Source organism: Tursiops truncatus, chromosome 4 (genome assembly GCF_011762595.2).
Source record: "Tursiops truncatus isolate mTurTru1 chromosome 4, mTurTru1.mat.Y, whole genome shotgun sequence".
NCBI classification, from domain to species: domain Eukaryota; kingdom Metazoa; phylum Chordata; class Mammalia; order Artiodactyla; family Delphinidae; genus Tursiops; species Tursiops truncatus.
The window spans coordinates 73,052,885-73,068,072 of record NC_047037.1 but is presented as its reverse complement, the minus strand read 5'-3'; the positions used below and the strand labels follow the sequence as shown (position 1 = coordinate 73,068,072).

Sequence of the window (15,188 nt, the reverse complement as noted above, 5' to 3'; positions counted from 1 at the left end):
CTCGCACAGTACTTTGTTCCCATTGTAAGTGGCACTTTACATATTATAGTTAACTATTTACATGTTTCTTCCCCAAGTGGACCATGAGTTCCTTAAGTGGAACATACATAACTTATTGGCCTCTGTAATACTGCCCTGACCTATATCTACAATTGCCATTAGCTTGTTATTGTTAGCTTGAAATATTGAATTTAGGCACACGTGAGGATGGGATTCATACCCTATCCATATCAAGATCTGACTTGGTAAACTTTTTCCTGCACAAAGTCTCAACATCTTCCTCAAATATCTTTCTTCCACAAGCAAGGGGAGTTCCTTGGATAAGAAAACAATGAGTATTGGGAAATACTAAGTTACTACTATTAATACAATGTGATGGGAGTGGGGGAGTTGGGGAGATGTTGTTAAAAGGGTACAAACCTGCAACTAGAAGATGAATAAGTCCTGGAGATCTAATGCACAGCACAGAGAATGTAGTCAACAATACTATATTAAATATTTCAAAGCTGCTAAGAGACTAGATCCTAAATGTTCTCACTACAAAAATGACAGGAAATTCCCTGGTGGTCCAGTGGTTAGAACTTGGCACTTTTACTGCCCAGCCCTGGGAAACTAAGGTCCCGCAAGCTTCACGACATGGCCAAGGAAAAAAAGGAAGAAATAAATAACAATTATGCGATGTGACTGAGGCATTAGCTAACACTTTGGTGGTACACAAATATATAAATGTATTAAATCAACATTTTAAACTTACACAATGTTATATGTCAATTATATCTCAATTTTTTAAATGATGAGCTTATTCATCTCACTTAATAGAAAAACTCATTTTTTGTTATCCCATGCAATAACCTTCTTTTCCCCAGTAAATTAATTTCAACAAATAGGTGCTCTCAAATACTAGATGTACATCTTATTTTTCAAACTGAAAGGTGACTGACAGACTTTATTTTTAAAAATTATTTATTTATTTTTGGCTGCGTTGGGTCTTCGTTGCTGTGCGCAGGCTTTTCACTGCGGTGGTTTCTCTTGTTGCAGAGCATGGGCTCTAGGCGTGCGGGCTTCAGTAGTTGTGTCTCACAGGCTCTAGAGCGCAGGCTCAGTAGTTGTGGCACACGGGCTTAACTGCTCCGCGGCATGTGGGATCTTCCCGGACCAGGGCTTGAATCCGTGTCCCCTGCATTGGCAGGTGGATTCTTAACCACTGTGCCACCAGGGAAGTTCTAGACTTTAATATATATATATCTCAATATGGAAATAATGAATAGTGGACTAAAGCAAAACTCAAGGAATCATTCCAACGTTTCTACTTTGATTGTCAAGAGAGAGTGATGCCACCAACTTTAACAGAAATATAGAAGACGTGAGTTTTGAGTTCAGTTTTTGACATGTTGAGTTTGAGGTTTCTAAAGGGATATGTAATTATATGAGACCTAAAATGGTTTTAGATTTGAAAAAGGACACAGTTAAAAAGACTTTGTATAACATTAGTGATAATTAAAAACCCAAGAGGCTTGCTGGTTTTCTATTCGTTTCGTTTTGATTAAGATTTTCTGGAGTAGAATTACAAAGGATACAGTTGGTCCTTTCCATGTTTTGACCTGCAATGTTAAGTCCTACCTTTAAGCAATAACTTACCTGAAGGCAATGAGCCCTTCTGATGTGATGCATGCTGCAACTGGAGAATATGAAAGCAGTCGTTTAAGCAGTTCATAGTTGCCATGGAAGTAGCCTTGAGCATTAAGAGATCCTGGTCCAAGGAACTAAGATGGCCAGAAGCAGGAAGGCATTCAATTCCTCTAATTAAGTCTCTTTGTTGTCCTTCAGCATGAGACATCATCTAAGGAAAACAACAATTCTGTGTGTCCCACTCAATTTCTGTGTAACATGTATACATACAGTTGCCATTTTAATAACAATATTCTGTATAACATGTAAACATACAGTTGCCATTTTTAGGGCATATTATGCCTAGAAATCTATTTTCAATTTGTTTGGCATTTAATAGTGCTTCTCAAAAGACGGTAACTTTTGTTGGCAGCTACACTTTTTCTTTGGCAGAAACAAAGATCAAAAGACTTCCACCTTTATATAAATTTCTTTAACAGTATACATTTATATAAGTCATCAGGAAGAACATTCCAGATCATTTTTCATAGCAGCATTAGATATTTCACTCCAAAGTAAAAATAATTCCCAGTCTGGGCTCTCAACCACTTTATTCACAGCACATCTGGACAGGCTCAATTTGAACCTACAGTGAAATCATGATAGTTTACATGCTTCTGCTTTCCCAGTCTAACTTTCTGGTCCCATTAGGTTGATTTTAAGCAAATACTGGATATAAGCTTTTCAAGCTAAAAGAGTTCAATACGCTTTTTGATAGGAGGCCTATCTATACAGTTCCTAACAGAGTCAGTGGAATAACAACGACGATGAGCAACCCAATTTTTAAAAATGAAAACTGAATTTAGGGGCTTCCCTGGTGGTCCAGTGGTTATGATTCCATGCTTCCACTGCAGGGGGTTCAGGTTTGATCCCTGGTGGGGGAACTAAGATCCCGCATGCTGCCACATGGTGCGGCAAAACAAACAAACAAACAAACAAAACCCCGGAATTTATTATGCTTAATTATTTTCAATTGTGAGCAGGAGGTTCTCAGATTGTCCACCCTTTGGAAATTATTTTAACTCAAGAAACTCTATAGTGGAGAGACTCCTTTAGATTTCAGAGACTCTGTTCCAGACAATTTTTAATACAGTTCATTGGAGGGCTAGTGAAAGAGAGATGTGAAATGATCCTACCAAGCAAATTAAATGTGTCATATATGAAACAGCCCCTGAAAACACATGCGTAATACTGGATCAAACAGTCACCCTTACCAGAAAAAAGGGTTGTTAAATGAAAAGTGTGGGTATGAAGGTATCTATACAGATCTTCTTCCACTTACAATGGTGTTACACCCCAATAAACCCATTATTAAGTTGAAAATATCGTATGTTGAAAATATCTTAAGTCAAAAATACATTTAATACACTTAACCTACAGAACATCATAGCTTAGCCTAGCCTAGCCTACCTTAAGTATGCTCAGAACTTTTACATTAGTCTACAGTTGGGCAAAATCATCTAACATAAAGCCTATTTTATAATAACGTCTTCAATATCTCATTTAATTTATTGACTATTGTGCTGAAAGTGAAAAACGAATGGCTATATGGGTACAGGAAGGTTACAAGTGTATTAGTTATTTACCCTCATGATCACATGGCTGATGGAGAGCTGTGGCTTGCTGCCTAGGATCAGGAGACAATATCCTACCACACATCACTAGCCCAAGAAAAGATCAAAATTCAAAGACCGGTTTCTACCGAATGTGTATCACTTTCGCACCATTGTAAAGTCAAAAAATCGTACGTTGAACTATGGTAAGTTGGGGACTGTTTGTGTGTGTGTAAATGTTTTTGTATATAAATGCTAGGACTAACTCCCAATAATCCAAAATTATGAATAAGTACAAACACTTTGGAAAATAGTTTGGTAATACCTACTAGAGTTAAATATATAGAGCTAAATAAATATAATCCATGATCCAACATTCTTAGTTACATAACCAACAGATATGTATGTATATATGTTCATCAACTCAAATGTCTATCAACACTGGAATGAATTAAAAATGTTAAAGTATATCCATATAATAAATAGCGTGCAGCAGTGAAAAGAAAGGAACTGCTACACTCAATACGTAAGTAAATCTCCAACATATGCTGACTAAAAAGAAGTCATACCCAAAGGAGCACATACTTTTTTTTTTCCATCTTTTTTTTTCATCTTCTTTTCATCTTTATTTTTCATCTTCATCATTTATTGGAGTACAATTGCCTTACAATGGTGTGCTAGTTTCTGCTTTATAAACAAGTGAATCAGCTATACATATACACATGTTCCCATATCTCTTCCCTCTTGCATCTCCCTCCCTCCTACCCTCCCCATCCCACCTCTCCAGGCAGTCACAAAGCACCGAGCTGATCTCCCTGTGCCATGAGGAGCACATACTTTTTGATTCCAGTTTTAGAAATTACAAAAACGGGCAAAATAAATCTATGGTATTAGAAGTCAGGATAGTGAGGAGGATGTAATGATGGAGAGGCATGAGAGGGTCTTCTAGGGTGTTGGTAATATTTAATTTTTTGATCCAGGAGGTAGTTACATGAAAATTACAAGATGCACACCTGTGTGTCAGGTTCTTTTATACCTGGATACATACTTAGAAGGTTAATTAAGAACTGGGATGAAGATCAAGGGAAGGGGGTCAAACAGATCCATTAGGTTTACCTCTGGTCTAATGAAAAGAACTTCTATGGCTAATTAAACGGAGCAGAAAGCCAGATAAGAAACTGTAGACAAAATTCTATAATTAGTTGAGGCATAAGCTCCAAATTTCTAGAGACAGTCTTGGTTTATGCTTAGAGTCCACTGTAATTATATCTAAACCTGTTCCAGTTTGAAGACCAAATTACATACTTACCCTATTTCTTCATTCTAAAAGAACTTCTTGGTATGTAATTAGAAATGGGAAGCTTGTATCATGCCTCTTTTGTATTTCTCACTGGTCTAGGGGTCTTTAATATAATTGCTCTTCCCCTCTGCTTCTAGCAATGTTATAAGCAAATACTAACTTTTACACTTGTCAGATTTCTTAAACAAGTCACAGTAAGAGCTAGTATTGCTGAGGGAAAAAAATACTGCTCAACTATATCTGAAACCAAACTGAATTTATTACTTTCCAGGCAAGGAAGAACTGTTCTTCCAGAGCAAATCAAAGAGCTAATCTTATACAGGTTTTTTGGGGAATTACAACATTCAAGGATGGGTTGACTTTAAAAACAAAAGTAACAGAGTGGAGGAAGTATGGCCCTTAGGGATTAACATTCATAAGTAAGTATGCTAAAACAGGGCTGTTAATGACTGAATTGAGCTGGTTAAACAGGCTCCATGTTACTTGCTAAGAGCTTCAATCTAGAGCCAAACAAGAGGCTGTTTTACGCTTTCTTTCTTTTTTTAAAATTATTTATTTATTTTTGGCCGTGTTGGGTCCTCGTTGCTGCGTGTGGGCTTTCTCTAGTTGTGGTGAGTGGGGGCTACTCTTCATTGCAGTGTGTGGGCTTCTCATTGCAGTGGCTTCTCTTGTTGTGGAGCACAGGCTCTAGGCGTGCGGGCATCAGTAGTTGTGGCACGCGGGCTCAGTAGCTGTGGTGCACAGGCTTAGCGGCTCTGCAGCAATGTAGGATCTTCCCAGACTAGGGATTAAACCCGTGTCCCCTGCATTGGTAGGCAGATTCTTTTTTTTTTTTTTTGCGGTACACGGGCCTCTCACTGTTGTGGCCTCTCCCATTGCGGAGCACAGGCTCCAGACGTGCAGGCTCAGCGGCCATGGCTCACGGGCCTAGCCGCTCCGCAGCATGTGCGATCTTCCGGGACTGGGGCATGAACCTGTGTCCCCTGCATCGGTAGGCGGACTCTCAACCACTGCACCAACAGGGAAGCCCCAGGCAGATTCTTAACCACTGCGCCACCAGGGAAATCCCCTCACTTTCTTGAACTTAGAGAATATAACTTCTTATTCTCACCATAAGAAAAACATTTGAAAAACTGGACATTTAAATTAAAAACACCTGTTCACTTGACTACACTCTTCAGAGAGCATAAAGGAAAAAAGGAAAGATGTACACTTATTATCTGTATACTTTTCTATATTATGTTATAAGCCAATAAAAGTTTAATAAAGGAAAAATCATAAGCAGGATACTGACAACATAAATAATCAGCTATCACAACATAACACTTAAGAGAAGAAAGTGTTTCCTTGTGCAAATGGCCCAAAAAAGCCACTTGCTAGTGTGCTGATGTTAGAAGTCAAGATGCCTAAGAAAGTGATGTTCTCAACTAGAAAAAATAAACTAAATTATAATTATAGTGCAAATGTTAAAATTTGGTTATGGTTCTTTCCAAAGCAAACAAATGAGTTGATCATATATTTACAATGAAATAGAACTGATTGTGTGAAGCTGTTTTAGTGATTGTTCCTGACATTATGAAACCAGTTCCTCAAGAAAGAAAAAATGTCAGGAAAGCTGAAAACTTGCTTAATCTGTGTTTTGTAGCTAGATATGGCAAATATGGTGATAGTGTACATCACTTAAGTGGCATCTAGTTTGTCTGAAAACCAGATGAGAATCATGATTTTATTGCTTGTATTTTAAATGTCTCCCTTACTAGATTGATCATGTTAGCTCCTCCCAGGGTACAGCATAGTACCAGCATGAAGCATGCACTGATTAATGGAGTGATTGATAAACTGTACTAATAATAAACAGTAAATACTAAAATAGATCACTTTAACACTTTAGTAATAAATCTATGTTCAAGCACAAGATGACTCTATTCTCAATAGTCAGTTGCTTTTGCCAACTGTTACTTTAACTATTGCCGGACTTACCCATGGGCTTTGATTAAAATACTCCTTTCAAACTCACTTTGAATTATATCTTTGCATTACAACCTCCTGGAGCTGGATCATTCTAGAACAGCATCTCAAACAGTGCTCTGCAGATTCTTGTTGGACTCTTGTCGGGCGGTCTATGGAGTCAAAACTATTTTCACAATAATTTTAGGAAATTAATTTGCCTTTTTCACTTGGTGGCATTTGCACTGATGGTGTGAAAGCAATGGTGGGTAAAACTGCTGGTGTCTTAGTTAGAATGAAGGCAGTGTCATCATCATCAACAGTACTAGTCATCATTGTATTCTTCACTTCCATGCACTTAAGGGGGGGCGGGGAGCTGGGGGTGAGCCAGTTTTACTTAAGAATGTTCTTGAAAAATTAGTAAAAATGATTAGTTTTACTATATTTTGACTCTTGAGTACACATTTTTTAATAGTCTATATGAAAAATGAGAAGTACACTTCCGTTGCATATCAAAAAAAGCGCACTTCTGCTGCATACCAAAGTACTGTGGTGGCCTAAGGAAATGCACTTATGAGACTGAGCTGCAAGCTGAACTAGCTGTTTTTTCCACAGATCACCATCTGACATGAAAGAATCCCACCTCTTCCTGGCACACAGCTCTTAAAACTGTTGTAATTTCCTAAGTGATCAGAGCATAGGGGCATCTTCTGTCACAATATTTGGTTTCCTGTAATAGCTTCAGAGCATAAAGGTGAAACGTGTCCTTTGTTATTAATAACAAACCGCTTTCAACCACAGTAGAGTTAATGGAGTGATTTTTGCAGAATCCCTCGATGGGGGCTGATTGCCAGGGGACTCTACCCTGTAGATTAGAGGCTTGGAACTTTCAGCCCCACCCCCCAACCTCTAGGGAGGAGAGAGGAGCTGAGGTTGAATTAATCAGCAATGGCCAGTGATGGAGTCAATCATGTCTAAGTAATAAAGCCTCCATAAAAACCCATAAGGAGGAGGTTCAGAGAGCTTCTGGTTGGTGAACACATGGAGGTGCTGGGAGGGTGTGCAACCAGAGAGGGCATGGAAGCTCTGCATCCCCTCCCCAATATCTTGCCCTATGGATCTCCTCCTCTGGCTGTTCCTGAGTTACAGTCCTTTATAATATACTGGTAATATAGTAAGTACACTGTTTTCCCAAGTTCTGTGAGCTGTTTTAGCAAATGACTCAACCTGAAGAAGGGTTAATGGAAACCTCCCATTTATAGGTGGGGTTACAAACACAGGTGACAACCTGGACTTGCGAATAGCATCTGAAGTGGGGTCAGATACTATCTCAGATAAATAGTGTCAGAACTGAATTGAATTGTAGAACACCTAGGTGGAGTCTGCAGAGGGTCAGAGAACTGCTTAGTGTGGAGGAAGCCTCCACACATTTGGTGACCGGAGGACAGAAGTATAGGGTGTTGCAGTAGAAAAGAGGAGGAACACAGGGACGGTCCTCCTTGACATAAATAATGACTGTTAGAAACTATGGCTCTTCAGGCTTGGGGGTATGTGGTAGACATCTCAAATTAAACAAAATGACTTGCCACTTCAAGAAAAACAACTGACAGTATTTGTGGCCAATTATAAAATCTGAGCTTTAAAATGAAATTACAATCTTGGAAAACCTATGTCAGTTACCATGAGCTTGACAGGTTTCCCATACTAAAAGCCTTTTCTGATGAGATTAGCGGGGATCTTAATGAATGTGAATTTTTGATATTGTATACCAACATCTGTAAGACCTGCATAACTCTGAACTAGTATTTTCCAAATGACTAATGTGTAGTGTTACAAAATTGTGCATAGGTTAAAGATCCACTCAAAGTGCAAGACGAACCAATGTATTTTCATGAAACAGAATATGAAAAGTTCACTGATATATATTAGATTCCACACTGCATCTAACACTTAAGAAACTGCCACTGTCAAGTTTTGGTGGCGTATCAGAGAAGAAAAGCCACAATTAAAAAGCTATTAAAATATTCCTCTTTTTTCCAACCACGTATCTGTGTGAGGCCAAATTTTTTTTCATATATTTCAATCAAAACTACATATGGCAATAAATTGAGTGCAATTATTTTGTTTGTTTTGGGAAAAAATAGTTGACATAAAAATACGTTATTTATATTAACATGTATGAATTTATTAATTTTTATTTTAAAATAAAACATTTAAAATAAAATTTTAAAACAAGTATTTTTGAAATACCTGTTTTTATGTATAGATAACTAATAAAAAATAATAATAAATAAAATACCTGTTTTAATTTCTAATAAATTTCTAGTAAATATTGGTAAATTTAACCCATGTAAAACAAAAGCTCTTTGAGGTCCTCAATAATTTTTAAGACTGAAAGGGATCCCAAGACCACAAAAAGCTTGAGAACTCTTACCTGGAACCATAGGTCAGCATGGTATCAAAAGTTTTCTCAATGTCTTTGAAGAGAAAAAGGATCTGCATAGTCTCAAAGTACCTCCCCAAGATATTTATTAACTACAGAGGGAAAGACAGCAACTTTACAGTGGAGAAATCCAGTAGAAGCTACCCTAACCAAGTGATCAAGGCCAACATCACCAGTAATACAACATACTGACATCATGAACTCCTTGATATAGGTACTAAGGATACATATCTTCTAGGGTATTTTTCCCAAAAATGTATAATCTCACTCAAATACTAAGAAAACATCAGATAAATGCAAATTTGGGAACATTAAATAAATATAACTGGATCTTCATAGGTGTCAAGGTCATGAAGGATAAGGAAAGACTGAGAAACAATTACAGACAGGAGACTAAGTAGTAATAACAACAACTAAATGCAACATTTTAGGACAGGATCCCATAACAGAAAAAGAATGTCAGTGGAAAAACTGTTAAAATTTGAATAAGGATTATAGTTATCAGTATTGTATCTATATAATTTCCTGGTTTTGATACCATGTTATGAAAGATGGTAACATTACAAAAAGTTAGGTGGGGGATATATAGAAACCCAGTACTACTTTTGCAACTTTTCTGTAAATTTAAAATTAGTCCAAAGTAAGCATTTAAAACGTGTTCTTGGACTTCCCTGGTGGCCCAGTGATTAAGAATCCACCTGCCAATGCAGGGGACATGGGTTCCATCCCTGGTCCGGGAAGATCCCACATGCTGCGGAGCAACTAAGCCCGTGCGCCACAACTACTGAGCCTGCACTCTAGAGCCCGCAAGCCACAAGTACTGAGCCCGAACGCCACAACTACTGAAGCCCACGCACCTAGAGCCGTGCTCCGCAACAAGAGAAGCCACCACAATGAGAAGCCCACGCAACGCAACAAAGAGTAGCCTCCACTCGCTGCAACTAGAGAAAGCCCGTGCATAGCAACAAAGACCCAACGCAGCCAAAAATAAATAAATAAAATAAATAAATTTATTAAAAAATTTTGTCTGAAGGACAAAAAATGGTATAAACTCTCCAAATGCACTATTTTCTCACAAATAGAATTATTCCATTGGAATTCAGAATGTTCCTAATAGAGTTATAATTTTATCATTTGACCTGTTGAGTTCTTAAAAGCAAAAACATCAACCTAGTGAAAACACAGACACTCAACTAAAACTTTTTTTTTTTTTTTTTGGATGTGGCATTGGCACAGAGATTGCCAAACAATGGTCAACCCTCAAATCCTAGGATAGTTACTGGTGCCATAATTCAGGAAAGCTGCCATTAAATTAGTCAGTTCTGTAAGTAAATACCTGTCCTTCCTAAAGAGGTAGTTGTGAAACTTTGGGGACACACACTCTCTACATACAAGTGTCAGAGCTACATGCTAAACATTAACATGCTATCACAATGATATGAAAGGTATATTTAAAATCACAGAACATTATAGTGTGGGTACTGTAAGAAATCACCCCTGAGTGTGAGAATAACAAAAGAACCATTAGAGCAAGAAAGAGAAGCGTGGGTGATTAAAGTCATCACAGTAGAAGAGAAGCTGAGATATGACAACAGTCTCAGTACAGCAGATCCTAAAGATCCAAGCACACACAAGCAGAGGTCTCCACAGATAGCTAAAATCTCAAATACAAAAAGGTTCCTTTTCCGTGAAAATGTGCACCAAAATTCATGACAACTTGAACTACATGCGTTTTGCTTGTTTTGAACTTTTTACTGAAGTATATATACTGATATACAGTATTACAGATAGAAAAGTACACTTCTCACAAGTATATAGGCTTGATGAATTTTCATAAACCAAACACACCCATGTAACCAACACCCAGATCAAGAAACAGAACATTATCAGCATCTCTGAAGAACCCTCAAGCTCCCATCACTAGCCATGATCAGAGATTTCCAAAAATTTCATGGCAGCCTAACTTTTAAGGGTTAAGGAACATACTATGATACAAGTCTGCCCCTAGATATTTTTCTTTATTCTATCCCTTATCTTAACCACTTTTAATATTTCCTTTTCTTTCACTGTAGATTAATATATCAGTACCTTGATTTCCTTAAGACACAAACACCAATATTTATCAACAGATTGAATATCATCAACATAAATACTAAAAATGTATTGTTTTATGAAAAAAGGTATTTATAATTGTCACTTATTTATAACAGGACTAGAAAGTGAGTCAAAGCTATTGTTTGTTTATCTCAAGGATGTTACTTCATCTCTTTAAATCTCAATTTCTTCATCTATAAATACAAACCAAAATAACTTGATAGAGGGAACATCCTCCCCAGCTTCCTGCCTTAAATCATTTGGGTGTGATTTATAATATTATTTTCACAGTTCACTACACAGATATTTATAAGCTCTACCAAAATTAACTCAGTAAAATACACCCAGATTATTAAGAACCTAACAACTGCATTCTTTATTAACTAGAATTATTTGGTACTCAGTTTGAAAGAGAATGAAGAAAATGGTGAGATAAGGCAACATCAAGGATTTAACTATTCTATTTTTGTGTGTGTGTGGAATTCTCTATTTACATGTACCAGTTAAAGAAAATAGTCAGTTGCTTGACCATATAGTCTTTCCACTAGGCTTAATAACCCTTTGATCATAAATTTTACATTAAAGGAGTCTGTACTCTTACTTGAGAAATGAAAGATGCAGACTTTTGAAAGATGACACTGTACACAGAACCTAGTTGACAGACTTGAGGAAACTTAGGACACCTAAAGAATCAGGGACTCTTTAAGACTTAAACATTGAGGGCCCCAGAAGACACAGGATTTAAAAATTTTTGTGTGTCAAAACCAAGCAGTTAAGATTATTTTATGCATTTTAACTTGATTTCAATTCATACTTACTTCTCTGACTTCCACAAGATGGTCTGGAGGTAAGTTAGTTCTTTTGTTCACTGATTGTAGTTTGGAATGTCCAACATTAAAAAAGGAAATGGCATTTTGACTGGGTCTCCTCTGGGATATAGGAGAATTACCACTAGATGCAAGTGAGAAGCTCCGTGATTTCAGAGGAGGATTATTCTATTAGACAAACAAAGAAAATCATTCCTTTTTTAAACTTCAGGTTAACCCTCAACCTATACTAAACTAGAGTCTTTTACACACAGACAGTTTTAAAAATAAATTAACCTCAAAATTCACTACAAGAATAGCTCTGAAGATGATAAAATTTAAATCCTTCAAAGTTTAAGTATTTCACACATCCCATAGTAAACTGGTAACGTAGTTAGAAAATTAATTCCAGGTCTGTGCTGTCAAGAACTTTTTTTATCCATGTTAGAATGTATTAGAATAACAAGAAATTTCTAATTTCAGATCTTTAAACATCACGATTGAAGCAAAAAATATACTCAGCAATACTCAATATAATGTTCTAATGTAACATTCAAGTATCTTTGAAACAAACTAGCACTTTCTGGTCACTGCCAATGCTTAGAATCTTGTAGCACAAATAAAGCTTTTATGCTGGATTTCAGACTATAGGCCTAAATCACAACTTTAAAAAATTTAGCTATGGGGAAAAACCACTAGGAAGAAAAAGAAAAGTAGGTATGGAATCCTTTAACTATGCTTCCCTATATTATTTTTTAGACATTTCTAACCTCAGATTTCAAATACTGAGACCCTCCTTTTCATCTTAAAAAATAAAACACCCCAAAGGAGATACACAAATGGTCTATAAGCACATGAAAAGATGCTCAACATTATTAGTCATTAGAGAAATGAAATCAAAACCACAATGAAATTCTACTTCACACTCATTAGGATGGCCATAACAATTGTAAAAAAGGACAGTAACAAGTATTGGTAAGGATGTGGAGAAACTGGAACCCTCATGTATTGCTGGTGAGAACATGAAATAGCTTGACCACTTTGAAAACCAGTTTGGCAGTTCCTCAAATAGTTAAACAGAGAACTACCATATAACCCAGTAATTCTACTCCTGGGCATAACCTAGAGAACTGAAATCATGTGTTTACACAAAAACTTGAACACAAACGTTCACAGAAGTATTATTCATAACAGCCACAAAATGTAAGCAATCCAGGGAACTCCCTGGCGGTCCATGGTTAGGACTTGGCGCTTTCACTGTCATGGGCCCAGGTTCAATCCCTGGTTGGGGAACTAAGATCCCGCAAGCCACTCAGCATGGCCAAAAAAAAATAAAACAGGGCTTCCCTGGTGGCGCAGTGGTTGAGAGTCCGCCTGCCGATGCAGGGGACACGGGTTTGTGCCCCAGTCCGGGAAGATCCCACATGACACGGAGCAGCTGGGCCCGTGAGCCATGGCCGCTGAGCCTGCACGTCTGGAGCCTGTGCTCCGCAACAGGAGAGGCCACAACAGTGAGAGGCCCACGTACCGCAAAAAAAAATAATAAAATAAAATAAAACAATCCAAATGTCCATCAACTGATGCATAAACAAAATGTGGTACATCCATACAACAGAGTATTATTTGGCCTTAAAAAGGAATAAAGTATGATACATGCAATGACACGGATGAACCTTGAAAACATTGTGCTTATTGTAAGAAGCCAGACCAAAAAAGCACATATTGTATGATTCCACTTACATGAAATGTCCAGAATAAACAAATCCACTGAAACAGAAATTATATTAGTGTTTGTCAGGGGACTGGGAAGAGGGGACTAGGGAGTGACTGTTGATGGATATGGGTTTTCTGGAAGGTGACGAAAACGTTCAGGAATCAGGCAGTTGCAACAGTTGTACAATCTTATGAATATACTAAAAACCATGAAATTGTACACTTTAAAAGGATAAATTTTATGGTATGTGAATACTATCTCAATTTTAAAATGTAAAAAAATAAGTTAAAAATCTTTTCCCATTTTTGTGCATTAATATCATATATGAATCCACATACCTTGCCAATAGCTTCAGTGTGATGTTGTGTACATATCTGAAGTCTGCTAACCCAATGCTGTCGCTCTTTAGCATCTGTGGCTGACAAAAAGTATCTACAAGTTATTCACTTTTATATTTATTTTTAGAATACAATTAATTGTCTACAGCATGAAGAACAGATCACTGAAAATCAGGGATTGGTCTTACTCTCCCTAGAGCAAGTGTCCCTGACCAGAGGGAGGTAGGAAAGAGGCCAAAGCATCAACCTTGTTAGGTAACACCATAGCTGGATGTGGATACATTAGGAGGATAAATTACATGCAGCTAGGTGGGCATATGACATGTCTTAACTTTCTCATAAAAATATGCTCTTCCTTAAAGAAATAACCTTTATTAAGCATTTAATGTATCCTCAGTATATTCCTTCAGATCTCTAGAAGCATGCTCAATTAGGGTTATCATTATACTTTATATGTATTAATTAAATAAAAACAGAAACTTTATATATACAAATTAAATGTATCTAAACAGAAGTTATACTTTATTTTAATGAATATGAGCATTTTAATAAATCTCAATTATGTACATTAGTCACTAAAAACCACAGAGCATACCAACCAAATCAAGAAAGGGGGTGAAATACAAATCCATGGAAGACATAAAAAAAAATTTAAAGAAGTCTATGTTTTTAGAGTTTTCAGTAATCAGGATTTCCTCTACACAAATTTCTTAGAGGGCCCAATTTTAAACAGACTTGTTCACTGTGCCACTTAAAAAAAGTCATAAATTAAAACAGATTTCATAAATCCTTAAAGCAATTCCAAGGTTTAAAATATTGTATCTATATCATCAATGACAGCAGTTTCTACTTCCAAAACCTAAATGAAAGCAGGGAAGTATACCAACTTCTCAAGGAAGAAGAAAATCACACTATTAATTCTCATATTTCAGTCATACCTCTGAGTTTATACTGTTCCCCACTGGCAGCATTTACAGTGAAGGTGTGAGAGTCCTCATCACTGGGTGATATTACAGCTCCTGCAAGCTGCAAAGTACCTCTGGGTTTTTGATTTCTAGACTGTTCATTCACAAAGTACTCCAATAGCCCAGCTTCATTGTTTAAAACAAAAAACCTGTAATGATTTTTAAAAAGGTCACAATTTTAAAATATTTCCCCTAGTCAAACTAAAGCAAACCAAATTTTAATCACACATTTTTGAGTTTTTGCTATAAATAAAATTCAAAAGCATCTCAAGAAGTACTTGGAAACACTAGATTGAATTTCCTAGCAGTAAATGTTATTGAAAAATTGAATGAGTTTAATAAAAGATATAAAACCTTCAG

General features: G+C 36.8%; 1 protein-coding gene across 3 annotated transcripts in view; it reads right to left on the bottom strand.

Annotated features, from left to right (window-relative positions):
• Positions 1-15,188, bottom strand: part of OSBPL11 (oxysterol binding protein like 11) — a 98,727-nt gene that overhangs the window by 52,312 nt on the left and 31,227 nt on the right. For 2 of the 3 annotated variants that reach the window (XM_073804122.1, XM_019923095.3), the window contains exons 3-6: positions 14,802-14,977; positions 13,864-13,943; positions 11,824-12,000; positions 1,639-1,840 (exon numbers count right to left, since the gene is read on the bottom strand). In XM_073804122.1, coding sequence (XP_073660223.1) covers positions 1,639-1,840; positions 11,824-12,000; positions 13,864-13,943; positions 14,802-14,977 — 635 coding nt within the window. The remainder of the gene's footprint in view (positions 1-1,638; positions 1,841-11,823; positions 12,001-13,863; positions 13,944-14,801; positions 14,978-15,188) is intronic. The other variant, XM_019923096.3, reaches the window with a different exon arrangement.